Source organism: Lagopus muta, chromosome 1 (assembly GCF_023343835.1).
Source record: "Lagopus muta isolate bLagMut1 chromosome 1, bLagMut1 primary, whole genome shotgun sequence".
Taxonomy (NCBI): Eukaryota; Metazoa; Chordata; class Aves; order Galliformes; family Phasianidae; genus Lagopus; species Lagopus muta.
The window spans coordinates 57,568,209-57,592,939 of NC_064433.1; the positions used below are offsets into that span (position 1 = coordinate 57,568,209).

Genomic DNA, 24,731 nt, shown 5'->3' on the forward strand with positions numbered 1-24,731 from the left:
ATATTGCTGAACCCAAGGCTGGACCTTAGTACCCCCAGAATGCCTGCCCATTGAGGTGGAAGAGTGCTGACCTTCTAGCTGCAATTCAGCCAAGATCAGCTATTTAATTATATTTCATTTTATGTATCTTCTTCCAAAATTTAATTCATTTCTTTTTGCATGCTTTTGTTTACCAAATAAAGCATGTATTAGCTATATGAAGCTATAAATCATCTTCTGAATGTCCCTCTCCCAACAAACAGGAGTGTTATCTGCAGACCAATGCAATGGGTCATGGCTGCTTGATCAGATACAGGGTGTCTGAGGTGCTTACCCCACTATTTTACATTCTTCTTCCTTTATGCAGTGCTTAGAGGTCAAAACAGAATTAAAAGAGTACTGGGGCTCCCATTTAGAAATAAAAATACGAGGCCAAGCTGTCCCTACCTCTTTTGGCAGTCATGCTAAATGTCAACCTAACACCATAAATGATTGGTTTGTTTTATGTGTAGTGTGTGTTTCAGTACCTGAAACAACGATTGCCTCTCGCCTACAATCCAGATCAATAATAACACAGTCATTATGTAATGTTATGATAGCATAAGATGAATATCAATCGTGTACTCAGATCTTGATGATCTCTCTCAGCTTCCCTTCACTACCATTAAGCTGAAGAAGAAGTGTCATGCAGAATTATCACATGATGAAATTTGGTTTTGCAAAGAGTGTTTCTCTAGTTACAAGACAAAAGAGTCAGAATCACCTAACAGTGCAAATTCACTAAGTGTATACTTATTGGTAAAAGCTATTCTAAGCAAGCACATTCCATTATGAAATCTTTAAAGATTTTAAATTAGTGAGAAGAAAGCCCAAATCTGGGTAAAAGCATGATAATATTCACAATGTAAGTATAACAATAACTTCTATACACTGCTTCTCTACAGTCATGTCTTCTTTTGCCATTCCCCTACACTGAAGAGTTAAACCTAAGAATAAACTCCCAGCTGGTTTCAGTCAGCAACATGCTAGATGTTTGCATTCGAAATCAAGTCTTCCTCCCTTTATTCATTTCATTCTTCCTAAGAAAGAACATTAGATCATTAGCATTTTTTCCTTAAAAACTTATTTAGACTATTTTCCTGGAAGTAAAATTCCATTTTACAAGTTCATCTCAAAAGACTCTAGAACAGATTGTATGAAAAGGAAAAAAAGCTCTGAAACAAATATCTGACAAACAAATAGGCAGGGTCTTCTTGCCTGGACACCATTGAGTGATGACATTTGTAGGTGACAGGAAATGGAATAGCAGAAGCTGTAGAGTTTTGAATTTTCACCAGTTTCAGGAGAAGCTCCCAATGTTTGATACTTTTTAGGTCCTTGGAAGAAGCACTTTTGTAAGATTTTGTAAGATTTCTGGAAGCCTGGATCTAACCTTATAGAATTAGGGAATCAATTGAGATGGAACAGACCCTTAAGGGCCACCAAGTCCAACTCCCCTGCAATGAACAGGAACACTCACAGGTAAATCATGTTGTCCACAGCCCCATCCAGCCTAACCTTGGGTGTCTCCTGGGAAGGGGCATCTGGGCAATCTGTTCTGGTGCCTCACCACCCTGACCATAAAAAACTTCTTCCTTATATCCAACCTGAATCTCCCCTCTTTTGATTTAAAACCATTTCCACTTGTTTTATCACAGCAGACTCTGCTAAAGAATCTGTCCCTTTCCTTCTTATAACCCCCCTTTAGATACCAAAAGATTACTCTCAGGTCTGAACGGCTTTGGCTTTCTCAACCTGTCCTCACAGGGGAGGTGTTCCATCCCTGGGATCATTTTTGTGGCCCTCCTCTGGAAGCATACCAACAGGTCTACATCTCTCCTGTACTGAGGACTTCACATCTGGATGCAGTATTCCTGGTGAGGTCTCATCAGCACAGAGCAGAGGGGCAGGATCACCTCCCTCACCCTACTGGCTACACTTCTTCAGATGCAGCCTAGGATACGGTTGGCTTTCTGGGTTGTTAGGGCACATTTCTGGCTGGTTCATGCTCAGCTTGCTATCCACCAGTACCCCCAGGTTCTTTTAGGCAGGACTGTGCTCTATCCATATTTCTCTCAGCCTGTACTGATAGAGGAAGTTGCCACAACCCGGATCTTGCACTCATGAGGTTCTCCCAGGCCCACTTCTCGAGCCTGTGTAGGTCTCTCCGGGTAGCATCCCATCCCTTGGGCATGTCAGCTGCACTACACGGCTTGGTATCATCCACAAACTTGTAGAAAGTGCACTCAATCCCACTGTCAGAGTCATTGATGAAGATGTTAAAGAGCACCAGCCCCACTAATGACTCCTGATGGACACCACTTGCCACTGATCTCCATCTGAACATTGAGCCATTAACCATCACTCTCTGGGTACGATTTCGCAACCAGTTCCTCATCCATCGAACAGTCCACCCATCAGATCCATGTTTCCAATTCAGAGAGAAGAATGTAATGAGAGATCATGTCGAAGGCTTTACTGAAGTCCAGACAGGTGACACCAGTGGCTCTTCCCTTATCTACTGAAGCAGTTATTCCATCGTAAAAAACTTTCTATTTACACTGATCCTAAACACACCTTTCACAGCACAGGGCTCTCTGTGACCTGGCTGTCCACAGAGCAGCACCACAGGGCCAGTGGTGGTAGCTCAGGTCATTTGAGGACCTAATCCTTGGTGTACAACCACCTTTAGCAGTTTGCTGTACTCAGGGTTCTGGCTGGTCTTTCTGCATTTAATGAGGAATCCAGTTGTATATCTGTCTTGGCTTTATTTAGGCAAATTATGAAACCTGAGGGATCTAGGAACATTCAAATTTTAGGAGCATGAAATGACAAACAATAGAAAAATGTCAACTTTGTAAGGAGGAAATCTCATTTGCGTGTTTGTGAAGTTGGGGAGGCAGCTATAAAATGAATTCCTTTTGTATTTATCCTTCAAATTTCTTTGATGTGTTTCTGACAATACGGAGACTGATGAAATTCTGCTAGCCCATAGTTGCTTCTGCACATTGAAACCTACCAATTTTTTATTTTATTTTTTTTGTGGATGATTATATTTGAGTTCCATTAATTTTTAGTGTTATTTTTATGGAAATGCAGAAAATAACACAGTGGGGCCCAGAACTGAGTGCAGAACAAACTCCTTGTCACTTTGATCCTCCCACACTATTCTGAAGAAACATGTTATCTCCCTGCTTCTTAGCTGGGGATACAGAATGGATTTTCACCCCTCATATTCTGCTCAGGTTGCAAAACAGCTGTACCAGTCTAGTTCAGAAATGTAATGTGAATGCACCCTCAGCTCTCAGCTACTTTTTCAGACTTCTTTTCTTTATCTTCACTGCTAAAAAACACACAATACTTTGAAAATACATTATCCTCAAACATAATTCACTTCTTCATGAAAAGGACAAGATATCCCTCTGTTTGTTTTTTTTTTGTTTATCGGGTAATGCTGATTTATACATTTTTACAATCCAGCTTTTATTCATGTCATTAAGAAAATCATCAGCAGGTGTACTGACAACTGGAGCTCAATGAACAGCTGGAAAGACAGCTGGGGTTTTACTGTTTTTGAGAAAAAGTAAAATCCTGAAGTACTGGAAGCAGACAAATAAGATTTATGCATTCTGCTCCTACAGAGGAGTTTGGTGAAGACTTGAAGGAAGGGGGAAGAAAATTTTGATTCAGTCTAATCTGAGGGAGAATTGAAAATTGAAAATTTTTATGTTTATTTGTCATCAGTTTGAGCCGTGATACCGATAAATAGTCTGAGGAATAGCTTGTCATTTTGCATGTCTGCAACTATATGTGGGTGAGAAGTTCGTGCACAATTTGAAAAATAAATATTTTGTTATCAGCTTAATAGCAGTTCCTAGATTGACAGGTATATGCTGGAATCTACCTGCTAGTAGAAGATATTCACAAATGGCTTAAATGAATAATTTCAAGGACTTCATCTTTTCTGTTTCTCTTTACCTCAGCTAACAGCTCCATGATCCCAGTGGAGTAGTTCCCACAGTATGATTCATTACAGGACAACCAAATCAACAGCAGCAAGAATCCTTCATTATTTTCTTTATTCTGCAGATAAGCATATGACCATAGATTTAAAGTCAGAAAGCCCATTTATTTTTCAATTTGGCCACCTGCATAGACTTTCATGCAGTGGCCTTTACTACAGGTCCAGTGCATTGTGTTTCATTATTGCAAATAAGACTGATGGGTGAACTGAAAGGCACCAGGAGACAGAAATCTGTTAATTCTCCTGTTAGCATGTAGTAGGGGACAGCCATTCTCCGGGTTGAAAAGGCAGGCTAATCTTAAAGAGAGCTTCTAAATCTGTGTAGTACTCATTGTCCATCAACTTGTTTTTGATAACCAAGATATTATTTCTACTTTCTGTATAGAACATTTTATGAAATTAGTCAACAACAGCAATAAGTAATTCCACTGAAGAAACTGAACTGCAGTTCATGATTGTGACAAAATCCATACTACTCCCTGCTTGATCTATAGTTCAGACTGGACATTTGATTCCTTTCTCAGCATTCAGGCTTGGAATAAATTTGAGATATTCTTTACTCCTGTCAAATTGACTCTCTTAAAAGATAAGGGGAGTATAAGCCTAGAAGAGAAGGAAACGGTCGGCAGCCTGTTGTCCTGAAGCCTATCTTCATCTCTGGCAGAAGCAACTGCATTAAATGAGTTGGCCATTCTCTAAATGAGCACATGAACTTGATGGCTAGATCAAGGATAGGTCCTCTGCTTTTCTTAACCAGAGCTACCACCTACCCTTACATCATTTGAGACCTGGAATAATCACTAAATATCCGAAGATCTGTTGGACCACATTTACACTGGGAGTTGCTCACAAGGAGGAGCACTGCTGGCAGAGCAGCTGTGAAGGGGAATGAGGGAGCTAAAAGCTACCACACTTTTTTTTTTCTTTCTTTTCTTTCAGCATTCATTCACAACCAGCCAGATTCCTGGCTTGGCTCACTGTGCGGTTGCACAAAGCAGAGTTGGCCGAAAAGAAAGGAGGGAGAACATGGCTGGAGGCAGGCACATGGGACTGCTCCTTACAGCTGTAGCTGGGCTGAGGTCAGCCTGAGCAAAAGCCTAGCCACACAGTCACCTTTTCCTTCCTGGAAATCAAAGGAACCTGACTGAAAAAGAAAGTACAAAAAGATGCTACTCAATCTTTGAACACCAGTGCCTAGCTGCACTTTTCCCTCCCTCCTTCTCTTCATGGTAAAATTGGAAGTTCATCATTATATCCCCTCATTTGAAGAAAGCATTTTTAAATGGATTGATTTAAGATTGTTTTCTACTTTCCCATTGCAGAAGGCAGTTGGAGAGAAGTTCTGGAAAGCACTGTTATGCAAATAGGGAAGGAAAGGTGGTTCCTACAGTGAAAATGGAAATATAAAGCATTAGTTTGTTTCCCACCTTTACCTGAGGTGGGAAAATATCTTATTGCCTCTTTGTTAGGTCTGTGCCAAAGGGTTAGTATTATCTTTCCTTATTGCTGTGTTTCACTCATATACTACACTGTCCACAACAGGCTATCTCCAGTTCCTGAACTATGTCAGTAAACTGAAGTACAAAACATTTCACTTCTCTCATTCAGTTTCTCTGTGTATATTTTTTCTCTTCATCTCAGCTTCAGCAGCTTTGCTCCAGCATATTAAAACCTTATTTGGGACACCTGCAAGATTTTATGAGCGTAAATAATTTCAGGCAGGGATCTTCTCTTCATGACCAAGGTAAAAATAAATAGCACAGCATACATTTCTCCAGGCTGGGAACAAGTGAAAATGCTGCATAATGGAAATCCCATGTGAGGAAATAAATTTTGAGACCCTTTCAGTTGGTTGACACTAGTCAAATATTAAAAACCATTTACATAAACCATGAAAGATATACTGCTACTCTCACAAGTGCAGGCTCAGATGGACTATTTCCTTCTCTAGTAGTATGCATTACTGTAAATAGAAGTTTTTTTGATCTTTTTAATACCCCTTTAAATTTCCTACTCATGCCTAGTAAATAGAAAGGCTACTACCTTTGTTTAACGTAGGAACTTCACTATACACAATCTAAAATAATGTGATCTAATTTAATCTAGCCCAGTCTAGACTAGTCTCATATACTTGAAAGTAATATATCACAGGAAATTTATGAAATGCAGAAGTATAAGGTAGGTTGGATCCTCCTGTATGGAATTAAGACACCCATTTAGAAAATGTATCTTTTTTTAAAAAAAGAGATAAAATAATGAAGTAACTTTGAAAGAACTGATTAGGTCACTAACTATAGAATTATATACAACTTGTCATTAATTCTAAGATTTTTTAACTTTTTTTTTTTTTTTTTCTAAAAACTGTTGGCTGTTGCTGTTTTTCATGGGAAGATCTCTTCATATCTATATTGAAAACAGTCAGACTTTCAGGATGGAGCCTTTCTCTTTTTAAGCTTCAGTTTATAACTGAAGTGGAAATAAATGCCTATTCTCACTCTTAGCCAACAGGCAGGAAAAAAAAAAAAAAAAAAAAAAAAAGATAATTTTCATTTTTCATTTTAGATTTCGTTCTTAGGAGCTAATATACCAGCAATATGGAGCTAAAAGTACAAAGACAAAAATTCTCTTGGTAGTTGCTTTTAAAAAGTGTGCTACTTCATCTTGCTTTGTAATTAAAATGTCTTCTCCATCTCACTACTGTGCTCTCCTGAGGGGCACTGGGATTTCATGTCCTAATAATAGAGATTTTAATGTATTAAAGCTGGAATACACAAGTCTTTGCATAGCACTTGTTGTCATGGGAGCTACTTGTGTAAGTAACTGCAATTCCATATACAGATTTCAGAAGCTGGCCTATAGCACTGCTGTGGTTTTCCTTGCCTATTTTTTTTTTTTTTTTATTATAATTTATTTATTCCGTATGTGCTTCCTTTCTTTCTGTTCTTCTTATTCTTTCTCCAGATTTCCATTCATTTAATTTCTCCTGCAAAATATTCAATTATTTCTAATACAGCAATTTTGATATGGGAAGGCAAAATGTCTGAAAGCGTAAAGAAACCGTGCTTGAGCACACTTCATTGCAATGCTGGCCAGCTAAAACTCTAGTCCTGTCCCAGGAGAGACCATAGGTCCAGGATACCTTAAACATCTTGTATAGATCCTTCTGGGGACAAAGCCAAGCAAGAAATAAAGATGGTTGAAGTTACTGCGCATAGATCTGCTCATTACTTAATAACACTCTACATTCAGTGGACTACAGCACAACTTTTGCTGCCTGCCACAAAGCTCTCACAGGCTAACAGCACTTCACTATGGAGGAAGTAATCCTTTTGGAATCAAGATCTGCCCCACAGCCAGAGCAGGTAGTTTCTAAGGGCAACAAAATATTCAGTGACTTTGAATGACTGCAGGAAAGTAAAGGCACAAATTTCACAGTCTGAGGCAGTTAACTTCTGATAGTGAGTTGTTACTCTAGCAATGGAGAAACTCAGCCCAGATTAAAACTGTTTATGCATAAAATATACTCTGATCTGATTACAAACTCTCATAAGTGAAGTGATGAAAGAGAAACTTGAAACAAAAAGTTTTCAGACTTTTGCAAAGCTTTTGCAGACTTCAATACTCATTTACTCTTCTCTGCAGTGTATGGTCAAGAAAAAATGTGGGGATCAATATCAAAGCAATACTTCCCATACACTCTTAAAGAAAATCCTCTTGCAAGCATTTCTGATATTTGCCCTAAGACCCAAGGTAGCAGTGATCCCTGGGAAATGTGCTGCAACCTACACAAGTTCAACCAGTCTAGATTACAAATAATTTTTATGTGACATTATAATAGCTGCTGTCTGCCTATACAATCACCCTGTGGGCAGTGTTCAGATCATTTGCTCTGCCAAATACTTGAAATTCTCTTGAATAAGGAAGAAAGGAGAAAATCATTTAACAGGCTACCAACAAATATCTTCTCTGACAGGATCCTCTGGGTGTGCTGAGATCCATTTAGTGCAAATTCCAAACAGATTAGACAAAAATATCACGACACCAAGAAAATTTTCATCTTCCTAATGGAACCAGCATGTGCTCCATGCTGATCAACAACAAGCTAAAAATTGCTAAGCATTGGAGCTGATTTTTTTTTTTTACTTTTGTAGAAGGTTGCATAAAAAAAAAGAAAAATAAAAAGAAAAAAAAAAAAAGGAAAAAAAAAAGACTAAGTAAGCCACAGATTGTTTCTTTTTTTTTTTCTAATTGTGTGATTTTTAGACTATAACTGGAATATAATTCAAATGCTGTGTTTCTCAAAGATTGTCATAAACCAGAACAAAAAATAAAAATAATAAATAAAGAGAAATTGCTATAATTATGATTTGGGATGCATTAACTTCCTTTTGTTGAGGCCTGGAAGTCATGACTTCAGAAGCTTTAGGCAAAAAAGCTTCAAAAGCTTTAGGCAAGAAAGGGAAATTTTTGCTGTGAGGGGTCAAGTTGGATGTACCACCAAGTGTGTAGCAATTTCTCACAGCTAATCAGTGGAACTAGATGATTCTATGATTCTAATGATTCTATGACAGTAACAAGTGTTTAGTATATGGTTAATGAGGTCCAGAAAATTATGGCACAGTTCTTAAGAAAGATGAAAGCATCTTTAAAACAAATCATAGAATCATAGAATGGGTTGGAAGGGACCTTTAAGATAATCTAATTCCAACCCTCCCGCTATAGGCAGAGATCCCTCCCTCTAGACCAGGTTGTTCAAAGCCCCATCCAGCCTGGCCTTGAATGCCTCCAGGGAGGGGGCATCCACAATCTTCCTGGAGAATCTGTTCCAGTGTCTCACCATCATCACAGTAAAGAATTTCTTCCTAATATCTAATCTAAAGCTACCCTCTTTCAGTTTAAAGCAGTTTCCCCTCATCCTGTTGCTACCTACCCTTGTAAGAAGACCCTCCCCAGCTTTCTCCAGCTTTTGATATATTGACAGCTTCAGATTTTTTTTTTTCAGACATCACATTTAAACAATAAAGAAATCTCAAAGCTGTTGTGAGCTAAATAGTTAGAAGCAGGACAATTAGTTGGCAAACCCTACTGTAGCTGTTGTTAGTCCTCAAGAAGAAGTGGAGTTGAGTTAGCAGTCATACAAGAGTGGCTACACTCCTGCAGGGAACAGTGGGGAGGAAGATGGGTAGTCCTTCACTACTTTTTGAGACCACTTTCAGCCACCTTCAAGATTAGACTTGTTGGCTGAGCACCAGTTCCAAGCCCATGCATACTCCTAGGCACAGGATGAGGCCACTCTGGGTGAGGCTTGGGAGCAAGTGGCTATGTTCAGACACTGCTCCATCTTTCTGCATTAGCTATGCATTTTCACCAGCTATGAACAGAGCTTGCAAGATGCACTCAGAAAAATCTGCACCAGAGGAGGTAACTCACTGTTGTGTTGCCACTGCTGAAATGCACCACCTCACCATGCTCACATTCACTGTTCGGTTTCTGTAAACATTCAGCAAGTGTTAATGAATGTCATTGGATGCCATTTTTTCCACAAAGAGGAATTCAGTTCCACACCTTTCACTCATCCACACTTCCTCATATAATTGAAAATGCTTTCAACAAGATTAATCAAAACCTTTTTGTTCCACGTCATTTCATACGTGATATACTTTTTATTATGTGACCACTCAGTCTTTTCAGAGGAGTACCCATAACTTAGTTGGAGATCACTCAGTACATTTGTAATAGAACTAGAAACAATAAATAAGAAGTTTCTCCATTGCATTAGAGCTCTGGGTTGGGCCTTCTCTATCAGCACTGATAGGGATCTCTTGTCTTCAGACATTCACAGCCACTGAAATGAATCGTTTGTATCGTCACCACAAAATGATGCACATTGGTCTGCATCTTTCTATGACAAGGAGAAGAAAATGGCTAAGAAATGGTAACTGTTTCAGTGAAGGAAAGAGGTGGTAGCTAATCTGCTACTCACTGATACGGCTCATCTAAATTATCTCAGATCTGGAAGTAGATGAGGGTGGAAATAAGGTCAGCAGAAGAATTTAAAGTGGAACTTGCAATCACCAAATGCAGAAACTCGCAGCAAATCTTTCCCTGACTCAGTTTTTGTGCTAAACTTTTAAGTGTGTTATATCAGTGTGACAGAAGTCAGATAGCACTGGCTCTAAATGCTCACTTGGTCTCTGAGGAATTTGTGAATTCATGAGGAGGATGGTGGAGGGACAGGGAGTAGAAGGATTTAACTACTGCGCAGGAAGAGAGAGAGAGAAAGAGAAGGAATCAAATAAAACGTGGAGCAGGAAAATCAGATCACCATGACAAATACAAATGAGTTCAGAAAGAGTTTCTGAGTAGAGTTTGCAAGAATGGTAACAAAGTTTAATATGCTGTGGGAACAAGATAATGAGATCAGGGAGTCAGTGCTAATCTGACCACTATAGAGGTATGGTTCTGATACGCATACAAAGCCCTTTCTCACAACACAGCAGCTCAGGCCTGAGTCTGTTTGAATCTCCTAACATAATCCATGTTATCCTGGGAACAGCTGGTTAGGAAAACCCAGCTGCCTGCTGTGATGTTACCTGTGATTCTGTAAGTAGGTCAGTGCTCAGTCAATAATACATTATTCAGTAGCCTGAGGATTGCTTAAGTTAGGCATTTCTGTTCATGCGGTGATGGGCTAAATCTGAAGTCTTCCCGCCAAGGTCTCCGGTTGGAATCTGCACTTGGACTGAAAGCTAAAAGCAGTAAGTGTGATGATAATAAGCATAACAGCACCAAAACTAGATGCCACAGACAGATTTTCCGTGGCTCATGGAATATTTTAGATGTAAATTCATCTGCATATGTATAGGTACTTTGCACTCTGGCGCTGTTTCCATTGAAAGGGCATATAAAAGATATAAAAATGAATCGTCATCATTATGGGCTGGACTTCTGCCAGCTGCTTAGTAATTAGAAATTTAATTGCCCAGTGATAAAAGTTTTAATTACTCGTCAATTAGTACTGAAAGTTTCAAGTGCTTCACAAACAACTCGATTGCATTCCTCAACTGCCAATAATGAAGGATGAAATAGCTCTAGGACGTCTCAGCAAAGCTCTCAGCAAGAGGGATGAACAGCAATGGCAGAACGGCAGCAAAATATGTGGATAGCCCTGCTTGTCAGTGACTAGCCAGTTTGGCTCGGTCAAACTGGAATAGGTTGCTCAGAGAGCTGGTGGGTGCCTCATCTCTGGGGACACTCAAGGTCAGGCTGGATGGGGCTCCACGCACCTTGATCGACCTGTGGGTGCCCCTGTTCATTGCAGGAGAGTTGGACCAGATGGCCTTTAAGGATCCCTTGCAACTCAAACAATTCTATGATTCTATGAAACCCAAACTGTTGGATAGCTGAATTCTCTTTTCCAAGAGCAGGAAGGCCATAGGGAGGATGCTAGAGAGGAGGTTTCTACCAACACAGGGCATATTGACTGGCAGGCGAAGAAATGCACTAGGTGATGCCTGTTCTTTTGATCACTTCCTCCCACAGTACTCCAAACACAGGGTCAAATGGACTAAATCTGAATTGTCTCACTACAGGAAGGCAAACTCACACCCAGAGCAGAACCTTCAGTCAACTTGTGACCTGTACCATTACTTGATGCATTCACTCTTTCAGGCTTTTAGTCACATACAGTGCAAGCACCATTCAGTTTCTTAAGGAAGTTTTAATCTTAATTCATATGAATTTGATATGAAGCACCTAGCTCTGGAGGTGTTTTAATAAATTGCCTGACTCTCATCACTGCAGGATTTACAAGGGTTGCTCTGAAAGTAATGCCTTCTATTTTATTATGTTGGAGCATGACACCAGAAGCAGATGTTGGTGGTGTGACAGTAGAGGTTGAACATTCTACCAATATTCCCCTACATTTTATTGCAATGTGACAAAGGGCAGCAGAGGGACAGTCTGACAAAATGGTGTCTGACATGAAAGTGCAGATAAAACAAAGGTGTGGAATTGAATTCTTCCATGTGAAAAAAATGGCACCCACTGACATTCATTCATGCTTGCTGAATGTTTATGGAGACCATACACTGGATGAGCACAGTGAGGTGCTGAGTGGTGTCGATTTTTACAGGTTTTATGTAGGTGTGGCATGCAGGCTCTTGTTCGTAGCTGGCAAAAATACATAGCTAGTGGTGGTGACAAAATTGAAAAATAGTGTTTTGTAGCTGAGAATTTGCTATATCAAATAGTGTTATTGTGCTCTTTCCATCTGCTGTAGTTTCCATAGAAATCAATAGGAGGCATTACTTTCGGAGCAACCTATGTATTTACAGTTTGTAGTATCCAGCTGAAGTTTTTTTATTGCAATATCACAAACTATTTTAACTATACTATATTCCCCAGCTAGCTCAAGTCGAAAATACTCTCTCCTGGGTCAAGCATGAACTACTTTATACCTGGTATTATCCAATTAATTTTCCATATGCCAGATAGCAAAGGTCCTAATTAAGTAAATCTCTTAGGGCCTAGTTTCTTTCTCCTGGAATTGCTAGAACTTAAATATCATTAACAAGTCAAACGTTAACCAAGTCAACAGTTGGCAACAGTCCAGGAAACAGGACTGCATTTAGGCTACGGAGTTTAGAAAGAACTGCATATTTGTGTTCTTTTTCAGTAATCAAAGAAGAAAATTATCTGAGGAACTGTTTGGTCAGGGAGCAGGGACAATTTTTGCACAAAATAATCACAGATACTGCAGAATTTTTTTTGCATGTCCAGCAAAGAGTTCTTTAAATAGCATTCAGGTTTTCGACAGACAGCGTGCAAAATCCATCATGAGGACTTTGGCAAAACAAGACAAAATTGAGCTAGTAAAAATATTTCATGGAAAAAAATATGGTAGACTGAGGATGAGATTAAACTTCTCAGAAATTTAAAATAAGCTGAATGTTCTATTAAATGTTACTTGTAAATATATATATATATTGGGATTGAGAGGAGAGGGGGGAGACAGTGAGGGAGATCATAGTGTCTTCCAAAACTTTTTCTCCTTTTTTAAACTGTTTTCCAAATTTAGCTACTGTTGAAAAACAGCTAAGGTTTAGAAGTGAAGCTTATGAGAAAATGCAGCAATAATCGTGCAAGCATGGCTTAAAAAAATGCCTTCCTTTTCCTGGGCATTAGAAGAAATCCAGCAAACCCTAAACATCAACATCCAAATCATATGCATATAACACTGAATGAAATATTTTTTCCCCTAAACTCCAAAAGGAATTTACACCTTTAAATAGTACTTGGCCAGTAATTATAGTAACTCAAAGCCTTTAAGTGGTCTGTAATACCACATCAGATGTTTTCTATACTCCTGACTATCAAGGTCATTGATTCTGCAAAGTCTTTTCCCAACTGATGTGCTGGGTTCAGGGAATATATGTATGCTTGCTTTCTTATTTCAATAGTTCATTTTGAAGCAGTGAATAAATATCTGATCGTTGACTGTGTCTAGCTTTAAGACTGCATAGTATTAAGGTCATAATAAATCGGGATTCACCTCACTGAATGTAGCTGTCTTGTGCAAGCTGGTACCAGGCTTAATGTAGAGACATAAACATCTCCGAAGGATGAGTCACTCCTTCCAGACATAAATACCGGGGACAAATGAGGTGATCTAGGAGCTATCAAGTACAGAGAGATCAACTTCTAGACAGCAGAAACAAGGAGAAATGTAAAGTCTTATAACTGTGACAGCTGGAGAATGGCCTGAACAACACAGGTTGCATGTAGGGTCAGCATTGGTTTCCCCTTGCTGAACTAAGAGAGGAACACACATTTCAGGCTGTGGCTCAGAGTCCCAGGCTGGATCATAAATGACACTCTGCTGGATACTGGGTACAACACAAGGAGCTGGTCTCTTCTCCCAGCATGTTGCAATCAAAACAGCCCATGTGTCCCATTTATTTACAGTGAGAAATTGTACTTTATAGTGTTTTTTGCAGTAGGCAGTTATTTAGCTCAATCGACTACTGAAAAAGTCCCATGTTTGGCACCGTGTAGAATTTCTCTTTTCCCATTATTATTTTCCAGCTATGCTTTACCCAGCTGCTCAACGGTTGAAGAGGTCCTCAGCTGCCTTCCTTAATCCAGTGCTACAAAACTCCCTGGAAGACGTGGTGCTGCTTTATGAGGTTCAGTATATGGGAGCAAATGGTACCTCAAGTGCTAACCAAGTTCTGAGGTTATTGTACATGATGGGATTACCTATTACCTGTCTTCGTGCCACCTTTACTCACCCCAGTCATAAACTCACTGAACCCTAACCCTATATACTACCTCTTCAGAAGGGAGAAAACAGACATATACACACCAAATACCAAACACCAAGCTCTTTCAGTACTTAAGCAGGCAGCAGCTGCCCACACAGTACTTCAAATGTGGGTTCTAGCTTACAGACAGATACAGGGAAAGTCAGAGCAAACAGCTTACCACTGAAAGTAGCTTTCTTCCAGAATAATCATATATTAACAACACAATGCATTTTAATTCTTTGGTCTGAGTCTCAGTCCCAAATTACTTGTTCAAACAATTAAAACAACAAGTATCAATCACTGCAAAATAATTCCAAGGGCATGACTGTTATCTTCAAGGATATTCAGGTCCACTCTTGCCCAGCAGTGGAGACTACAATTCTACTACACAGTCCGGAACAGCGTTGTATGATTAGCTAAAGGAAAGTAGCCCAACAGAAGAATGGGCATTGGCCAAATCTAGTTATCCTACATGTTCAGAAACTGTTACTGGATGTTCAAGAAAGGAAGATGGGCTGGGAAGCCATTGCTGTCTCCGTCAGAGTAGACGGTATTTCCCAGTTGTGTTGCTGCCCCCATCTCTAAATCACATGTGATACCAGCAGCAACACATGCCTGTTTTGGACAAAAGAAGACTACCTGCTTTTTCCTTTTCTCTCTCCTTTCCCCATAGCTGGTCTCTAGTTTCCCTAGAGATGGATGTAATAGAGGAATCCAACATTCACATATAGATATCTGATCTGCCCCAGCTTCAGTCAGTGGCACACGAGGTTTTTCTTAATCTCACCTATTACAAAATCCCAAGGACATATTGTTAATTTGTGTTAACTCTGCCTAGAGTCTCTTGCAGAAGATAAGCAGCTTTCTGTGTTCTGATTTTGTGACAGTTTCTTTTAGCTGAGCTTGACATTGACAAAGGTCAGAGGATCTCCATCAAAGATGAGGAGCTGGCTTCGCTTAGGAAGGCTGCTGAGTTTGACACCATCTGCAATGAGGTTATTCCCAAGAGCATCACAGAGATCCGCAGGCTGAGTAGCAGGCTGTCCTCTTACCCAAGAGTCCTCAAGAAAGAAGACTTTGAAAGGACAGTGCTGACCATGGTCTACACAGCCTACAGGGCTGCTCAGTCCCAGGGACACCAGAAGGACACTTGGGCAGAATCCTTTGTCAATCTTTACAAAGCACTGAAGAATGACTTGATGTTTCCATACAACAAAGAGACATCATAGAAGGAGACTCGAAACAGCAGCTGCTCAGCCATTTCTTCTGGTTGATAAGGGGCACACTTAGCACGTCCACCCCTTCATTCTATGAAAGGTTTAACAGCCTGCTTCATGAGAGATTATTTGTTTTCTAGCTCCCTCTTGTGGAATTCACTTTACAGATACATGTTAAATGGGGAAAAAGCTTGTCTTCAATCTCCCCAGTTTTTGTTTGTTTGTTTGTTTGTTTGTTTTGTTGTTGTTCTTTTTTGTGTTGGCTTTGAGGCATTTTCTGTAAAGGGAAAATAAGGAAGTCTGGTGTATATCCCAGACAGATATGCCCTTATTTCATCTGTGTGTTTCTTATAAGCAATGTGCACGTGTGCTGGAGAGTGCTGCTTTCCTCGCTGAGGAAATAACTTCATATTTCAGCTGCTCAGTAAAAGAATACTAAAAAGAGATGCAAAGGCCTTCTGTAAAAGGAAGAGGTTTCATAACTGTCAGCCTTCAGAAATTATGGAAAATATATGCATTCCAAATATTCCTGTAAACAAGCACTGTCTGACTCACTTCATTTGGCTGAGCCGGTTTTTAATCACAATAACATTCGCAGAAAACAAAGGGCATTGTGACTACCAGCAGCAAACAATGCCTGTGAACATATTCCCCAGTCCCCAGAACCACCCTCCCAATGTCTTTCATTATTTGCACATGACTTTGCTTCTGCTCCTTTATTTTTGAGTTGAACATGGATTTATCCTCTGTGGAGTAAAAGGCAAAACAAAAGCTCTATTTAATTTAATGATGACAATTTATTTTCTGATTCTATCACTTGAACTTAGATCATCTAAACCAGTGTGTCAGAATCCCTCTGAGGAAGGGGAAGAAGGTGGATTAAAACATACATGGTGCTGAATTCATCAGTGTGGCTCATTTCTGATTGTAAATTATGTTGTTCACCTGTGTATATGTGTGTGTGTTTGTGTGAGTGCATGGAAGAGTCTTATTTTATTCACTCAGGAAATAATTATATCCAAGCACCTGGAAGGAAAGGCTTTTCTTCAGTCTGGTGGTGGGAATAGTAAATGTGGGAGCAGAGGAAAAGCAGTACTTGTTTATAGCAAAGCCTGTTTGTAGAAGTTGTGCAACAGATTATTATAAACTGTTAAAGAAAAAGTGTGGAGACTGTGGCTTTAATGGACAGAGAAAGGAATTACATCTTGTGACAGAAATGGCAAACAATGAAGGATCCAAACTCTTCATACTTTGTCCACAGGTTATATAGATACTGGTTCTCTACTGGCATTCGAATTGTTTCTGCTTCCACAGTGTAAGAAAGAGATGAGCATGTCTCATCCTTTTATACCAGCACTCTTTCTATTTATATAATTTCTTAAGGAGGAAAAAAAGCAAACCAAAACTGAGGCTGTAAAGGATGACTGAGGATACCAAATCAGTTCCTGAGACATGTTTAATTGCTTCTGCATCACAGCTATGATGTGCTTCCATACATAAGGTGGGGTACTGTGGGTGCCCCATCTCTGGAGGTTTTCAAGCCAGGTTGGATGGGGCCTTGGGTGGCCTAATCTAGTGGAAAGTGTCCCTGACCACAGCAGGGGTGTTGGAACTGTAGGGGCTTTGAGGTCCCTTCCAACCCAAACCATTCTGTGATTCTATGATTCTATAATCTTGGCAGATGGAGCAATAAGATCTACATCTCTTAACAGGAATACTCCAAGGCCTGGAGAAGAAAAAGCCCATCCAAAGCCATTTAAAAAGAAACACTCGATCAGTCAAAGCGCACTGGGTTTGGCAATTGCTTGTGGGAATGGGGGCTCACAGCAGCCTTAGGGACAGGTTGAAAATGGCAAGAACGTCTGGAAAAATGGCATATGAAAGTCAGAATCAATCTTTTTTGTTGTTAGCGGTTTCACTATGAGCATGCATGAGTACACACAGTTGCAGGTACATACACATGTGTAGTTTCGCTTTTGCACCTGAAGGCTTTTGGTGGTCATTTCTGACATCTGACAGGTATACTTCAAAGGAAGCTGAAAATCTTAGCTACAAGGCTATGAGGCACAAATACCTCCATCTTCAGTACTTGCGTACATGGATCAGTGCCCACAAAGAAGCCTTGCACTACAGCTCACATACCTTTCAAAGCCTCCAGCATAAACATTCTTGATGTTTGTTCTTTCTTCCCTTTTCATGCTTTAGAAAGAGAGGGAGCACATTTCTGCCTTTATGGCTTTGCTGCTTCTTGGCTCCCTAAAGCACCACTTGCTCGTAGAGCCACAAACAGGGGCCATTCATAAATCCTTTACAGACAGTGAGTCCAAATCTGCAAAGATAACAGGAAAGAGCATCTCAGAAAATCTTAATTACTGGCAGTCATCCTCCAGAGAAATATTTCCCGGCCACCCCACAACAGAGCTGTCCGGCAGGCAGTATCACAGGTCCTTCAGAAAGGAATTGCAGATAGTTTTGAATACAAAGTCATTCCCAATAGCATACGTACTTTACAGGTTGGTAGTTAAAACCCTTATCTCTGCAGCATAAAATAAAGTTTTTCTGAGTTTGTTTTGCCCCTTTCATTACTGCAGGAAAAGAAATTTATTTCTCAGGAATGTGCTTGGACTGCCCGATTTATTTAAGAGAAAACTATTACTGTAATAATAAAATATTCTACATAAAACTAATTGTATTTCCGTTGTATTGATTTCAGCAGATTTGCTATTAAGAGACTGGCAGCAAGAAAAACTGGTTATCCCAATCTATAAAACTCAGTGGGATCAGTGGTACAGGAGAGAAGGGGGCGTAAAACATTCCCTTTAATGGTTGAGAGGAGGAAATAAATTGGGAGCAAGACTTTTTTTTATCCAGAGTTTGAATGGGAAGGAGCACTGTCTCTGGGCAGCATTCTGGGTTTAGGGCAACTTCCCTCCCTCAGTACTGCATTTCCTGCCTCAGGTCCAGGGAGCCTGTTTCTAAAAGAGAGGGAGGAGCTCTGCTATCTATGCTTTGCTCCACTTGCCTTTCATTTCTTCAGAATGAGTCATGTTCATAGACGGTCCCTCTCCCATGGGGCAGAGTCATTTCATTGCCTTTTTTTTAAAGAGGAGTCTTTTGTTCACCCTTTGACCTTGCAGATCACGAAGAAGTAAAATAAAACATAGTTTTGTTCATCTAAAAGAAAATTGTATATTTTTTTTCTTTTTTACTCTGGAGTATTTTTTACATCCTTTAAAGGGGGGTGTTTTCTTTGTGGTTTTGTTTTGTTTTCGTTTTTGTTTTGTTTTGAAGCAACTGCTGAAGCATATAAATTCCCTGGCTGTATTGTTCTACTGGCAATTTTTACATTGATCAGATTTTTGCTTTCAGATTTAATTGCTAAACTTACCTGAAGGTTCTCAAGGTGCTGATGCCTGATGGCAGTTTCAAGGCATAGAAATACTACACAGTCCTGGAAACACTTATGAATTTCAGGAAAAAAAATAGTGTTATGCATTAGACTTATCAGATGAGACAAAGTCTTCTCAGGCAAAGATCTGCCTTTCCCAGCTCTCCATGATCAGTGTCACAGAGATGCAACAACTCAGTCAGGGGAGCCAGCTTCCACTTGACTAGCAGGGTTTGAGGAAATGTTCAGCAAGCTGGATAGATTTGTAAGCATGGAAAACATTAGGTGTGAGATATATGGTAAATGGGTGATTACTGGTGGCACATGGGTCGGTAGATTAACTCTTCTGATTTCTTTCTATTCCACGAGACCATTAGTCACAGAAGAACTGTAGAAATGCTCCTCCAATTGAAGATCAGAGTAGATAGACTAAAAATTCTTAATTTGATCCTGCCTCTTACTGTCACTAATGAAACACGTATCAATGCAGAGATTAGCCCATGCCCATGAATAAGTGACATTCATGGGTCAAAATGGAAGAAACATGGAAGACAAAAGTTACTCTTTATAAAAAAATATGTATTCATCAGCACAGGGACACTAAAACAATAACAAACTGTCAATTGGAAAAAGATCTCCTTGTACAGAAGAAAGAGAAGGCGGCTGATTTTTTCAAATGCTCTGACTGAGTTTTAGATAATGAGCTGAGCAAATACAGCCTCCTGCAGTCCTTGTTGGTGAATTAGAATTGGGGAAGAAAAAAAAAAAAAAAAAAAGGTTTTAAGGTTTTTTTGGGGGTTGTGGCTTTTTTTTCTTTTTTTTTCTTGAGACTGAGTATAATCTGTATTGGAATTACTACCCTGTGAATTCCAAGCTCAGGGCAAAAGTAGGCGAAAGGTGGATTCAGAGGGGAAGCTAAAACTACAAAGAGACAAAAATCTGAACAGAATGGAATATGAGGAACTGTAATTGGTTTGTTTTCTATTTTTTATTTTTTGAAGAAATTCCTACAAATTTGTTTCTGTGCAGTGAACAATAAATAATTTTCCAGCAAAAAAAGAAACCTATATTTGAGAAATTCAGACTAGCTACCAGGGAAAAAAAAGCAGCACACCAGAAGATATCCCACCCAGCTTACGAAAACAGAAATTACTTTGCTGAAAATCAGATGATGGAAGAAAAGAACCTTTCAAAATATGGGGATAAGGATGGAACACAGTCATAACTGTGACTCTGAATTAAAAAGAGAAAATGTCAAATGATCATTATGATCCAATTTGCAAACATCGTGTTATGGTGTGAAAGTCATTTGGATGTGCTGGTGAGCCCTACAAAAACTGAATGCCTTTTTAACAGAAAAATCATTAGGGTTTCTCCTCAAAACAGCAGACTGAAGAATAAGCAAATTAAGGGAGCTATCTGAGGTGGCTGTGTGAAAATAGGAAACAAGGCAGAGAGAACCCTGTCTGCAAAATCCAGGCAAAGGCAAAGGAGAACGTGGAGTGGAAACTGGACAATCTGAAGAAATTCAAAGAAAAGAAGATCACCAGTAAAGGGTATGGCAGTGGTGAAGGAGATTCTCCGATCCAGAAACATCTTGCTTGTTGTTCTCATTCCACTTCTGCTGCTTCCTCTGCCGCTTTTGTACCCCTGCAGCGTAAGTACATTTTCTTTTTCTACAAAGCCTCTGAGTACAGCAGGCGCTCTAGCTTGGTAAGCCTACAGTGGACAAAAAGAGAGGCAAGGATCTAAAAACAAAAGCGTTTCTCTCAGAAATATCAAGGACTCAGATTGGAAGGAGTGAAAGTTATTGGGCAGTCATCACAATAACAATCAGAGCTATTATGAGCAATGTCACAAGCAGAGATGAAGAACTAGGTGAAGACTCATTTTAAGACAGACACTTTGCATCTCTACTGTTTCTTCAGCGGTGTGTGTGAGGGAGAGGTGTTTAAAATGAATACTTAGAGTGCCTTTCATTTTTAATAACAAATACGCATGGAAGAACTTTCTATTGGGTGCGTGTAGAACAGTTGTTCAAGTGAACTAGGAGCTAGGACTTGGTAGGACAACACGTGGCATCTGCTACAATAAAGCAAGTGTATGTACTGACATACTGCAGTTCTGACATTGGCTAACAAATATAGCTCAGAGGCATTCACAGCAATAGAAAGGAGGGAATCTTTGCTTAACACATAAGCAAGGCAATGGCAATGAATACCCCTGGTTAACTTCTCTCCATGCATATCTCTGCTGTGGTCAAGCATAAAATAATAGTGTACCCCTACCACATAGAAATGGTGATGTTTAACTTGCCAACATTTGCACTGTCTTAAAAATTCTGCGGCTCTGGCTTTCACTGTGCTAGACATAAATCTAGCTGAATGGTGCAGCAATTTCCATTCCTTCTTTTACCCTGTTAAAGATTAATTCTTCTTTCTAGCACTAGAGGATTTATGAATACTACCACATGTTATCAAATGACAGTTCAAAGGATTAGAATACTGTAGGTTTTTGTTTGGAAAGAAAAAACAGGATTCACAGAAAGATAATGTTTTTACACCAGTGAATTGTATTTTACAGTTTGAATGAGTTCTTCTGCACTCTTATAGTGGTTTTACATCTCTTGTGACTTGAGTGAGAATGGATGACAAGAAATTGTACTTTCTTCAGAGAACAGTAATGCCCCCCTTTTTGCAGAAACCTGTTTTTAAAAGGATTTCATCTCCCCCAGTGCCATTGAAGGGGCAACATAAAGAACAGATTTTCTGTGACATGCTTGTATGATACTGAAACTACAGCATGCTCTGTATCCCCTGAGACCTTCTCATAGGCAACACAAGATTCACTGCATTGAGACTTGTTACCTATGTTTGCTCACTGCCAGACTCGAAGGAAATTCTGTAATAAACAAGGGATTTGTAGTGTTATGGTATGAGTTTTGGAACAAGAACTGCTATTATACCGCATGTGTTCCATTGCAATATTATTCTGCACCTCATTGTGCTTCTGTACTGCAAACTGACTTGAAAAGTCATCAGATGATATTTTATATTCATTTTGCATATGAGTGAATACTGCAGATGGTAAAGCATAGCTGTTAATCTGGCTCAGAGCTGGACAAATATTTATAATGCCATTAAGAAAACATCCATAGTTAATAAACTCATTTGACGGGATACTATTCAAGTGCTTTAAGCTAGTATTTACTTTGCTACAACGCATTGACTAAGATTACGTCTTAAATCTGAATATTAAATTTGCCTCCTGATGATTTTCTTATATTTTCACTTATCAGACAATTATAGTAGCTTTCAGTTTCACAGAGAGCAGAATTACTAGGTGAATTATGTTTGCATTTCTGCAGGGAATCGGCTATAGCCTCTTTGGTGATAGCACAGCTCTGGAAATGGGGTAATGTTATATGTGTAGTGTAAAGGGACATCAAAAGGAGCATGGGGACTCAGAACTCTTTATAGATAAGGTTTATGGGGATAATGTTCACAGCTTTCTATTATTTTGTGACAGTAAATGATTGGGCAGAAAATAAACCTGAGGAAATTTGTTTGAACTCTTCCCAAAATTGATACCTGAAATGTGACTTCTGCAACAGGTTTGAGACACTCACAGACATTTTCCATACCATGACAAATGCAGAAAAAAAGTCTTTTCCAGACAGTGATATTTTCTCATTCTCGTAATCTCCTTAGCTGTTAATGGTGACTATTTCTACCATATTTGTTTCATCCTTATCCTTATTTTTTTTTTTTTTTTTTATCAAACCACTGGTGATACCATTAGCATTTTACATGAATAGAGTCAGTACTGGGTACGGTCTACTGAGGCCCTGGGTAAGCCCAATTAAGGACCACTGATTGTTCCTCAAAAGGCAGCATGCACAGAACAGCTACGGCTGGCATATTGTCATTTACCTTTATTTTTGCTGTACACCCTCTGAAAAGAGGAAATTGCACTGTGACCCTGTCAGCAAAAAGATAGCAGACCAGAGGCTGAACTATCACTTCTGTGCATAGCTTAACCACATGCCTATATGCAAAATATGCATTGCAGATTTTTATATGGGTAAATCTTGAATCCAGACTTTATTGTTAGTGAGTATTTTGAGATTCTCAGATGGTTTAGCTACAAATGTATTGTGTGTTGAGCATATTATGGAAGTTTCAGCCATGGCATTCCTTTCAGTCCCCTTTTCTTTGTTTATACGATGGAGACTGAAGGTAGGTGGAAGCCCCCCCAGCCATCACATAAAAGCTCACTGAAATGTATTTTCCTATTCTGGGCTTCATTCCCTTCTTAGGTATGTTTAACATTCATTTTCACCTCTGCAAAAGAAGTAAAAGAATGAAAAAAATAAATAAATTACATAGCCATTATTTCAATACAGTACTTAGTAGCTCTGGTAACTATTACATAAATACAGAAATTGAATTCAATTGAATAGAAAAGATTAATTTATTTCTTCTTTCGAAAGAGCTGGTTTAGAGCACTGAGAATAAATAACAGTAATAGGAAATAAGTAGCACAAAGATTTAGTGCCTGTCCCAAGTAATTTTTCTTAGAGAGGTGACTTCCCTATGTCCTATTTCATTTCCACTATTAGTCTATTGCTACATGCATACAGATTATATAGAATAACTATGTTCAAAGAAATTCTAGAGAAAAATATTTTTGGAAGGAGAAAATAGTTTGGGATCAGGTTAGTATAAAAACATTATTAAGAATTTTGTCAAAATATATATCTAGTTTTTTATATCTGCCCCATTTTAAAATAAAAATTAATGCTGTTTCATTCAAGCAATTTTGTCTTCAATATTGCTGGACATCATGGAGCCCATGTTAAATATATATATATATAGCTTGTTAGCAGAACTTAATTAGTTAAATAATAAAAAATATGTTAAATAGTCACTTGGTCACTAAAAGAACCCTATCCTTTGCCTTCTGTGGAATATCAACCATCAAGTTGAATGCAGTTAAAAATGACTAAGAACAAGTTGGCTAATGTTTATGAGCCCATCAATCAGTGCAGTGACTTACACCTAGAATGGTTTTGTCTTTATAATAGGGATTACTAAAATCTCTAATCCTCATCATCTCACTTCCATTTTAATTCAAAAAATTTGCTTGCTTTTTCTATAGAGAGGTCACTTCAAGCTGATACAGCCGGAATACTTGTTTTTTAGAGCTTGAAATAGTGTAGAAATTCCATTTCATAAAATGTGTTCATCATAATCCATGAATATTTTACTAAAAAAATCTCCCTTATCCATTATAACCCAATACTTTCTAGCCTACCTTACGGCTTTTGATCTTGCTAACAGTGAAGCTACATCTGCAGCAAAATCTTTTACTATTATATGTGATCAGAGAGGACTAGTGAAACCTGTTTTTTCTACCTTAAAACATAAAACACTCCTATAATGAGTAAAGGAGAGAAATATGTATGTTTTTGTGTGGTGCAGGATTTCAAATGGTACTTTTGGGTACTTTCCTACCCAAAAAGAAACACTTCAGAGCTAAATTTGTCAACTTGTCCAGTAGCATTCCAGATACTCTCAATAGTCTCTAAAATCATTGGACTTTATCTGATTCAAGAAAATTATATTTCTTAATATCTCTTTTTTTTTTTTTTTTTTTTTTTTCAGGCTCTAGTTACTTGGATTAGAACTATTAAATGTTATAATTTTCTGAATTAGGAGTCAGAACAAGGTCTGATAGCTAACTTTAACCCATGTTTCTGAGTAAGCTTGGCTACA

The 24,731-nt window shown here is 38.9% G+C and overlaps 2 protein-coding genes across 2 annotated transcripts in view; both read left to right on the forward strand.

Annotated features, from left to right (window-relative positions):
• FAM180A (family with sequence similarity 180 member A) overlaps positions 1 to 17,302 on the forward strand; it is a 28,414-nt gene extending 11,112 nt beyond the window's left edge. The window contains exons 2-3 of the mRNA XM_048955618.1: positions 14,129 to 14,229; positions 15,237 to 17,302. Of these exons, the coding sequence (XP_048811575.1) occupies positions 14,129 to 14,229; positions 15,237 to 15,578 (443 nt within the window). The 3' untranslated portion in view covers positions 15,579 to 17,302. The remainder of the gene's footprint in view (positions 1 to 14,128; positions 14,230 to 15,236) is intronic.
• A 3,210-nt stretch (positions 17,303 to 20,512) lies between these two features.
• SLC13A4 (solute carrier family 13 member 4) overlaps positions 20,513 to 24,731 on the forward strand; it is a 29,087-nt gene continuing 24,868 nt past the window's right edge. Inside the window, exon 1 of the mRNA XM_048927426.1 lies at positions 20,513 to 20,611. Coding sequence (XP_048783383.1) covers positions 20,513 to 20,611 — 99 coding nt within the window. The remainder of the gene's footprint in view (positions 20,612 to 24,731) is intronic.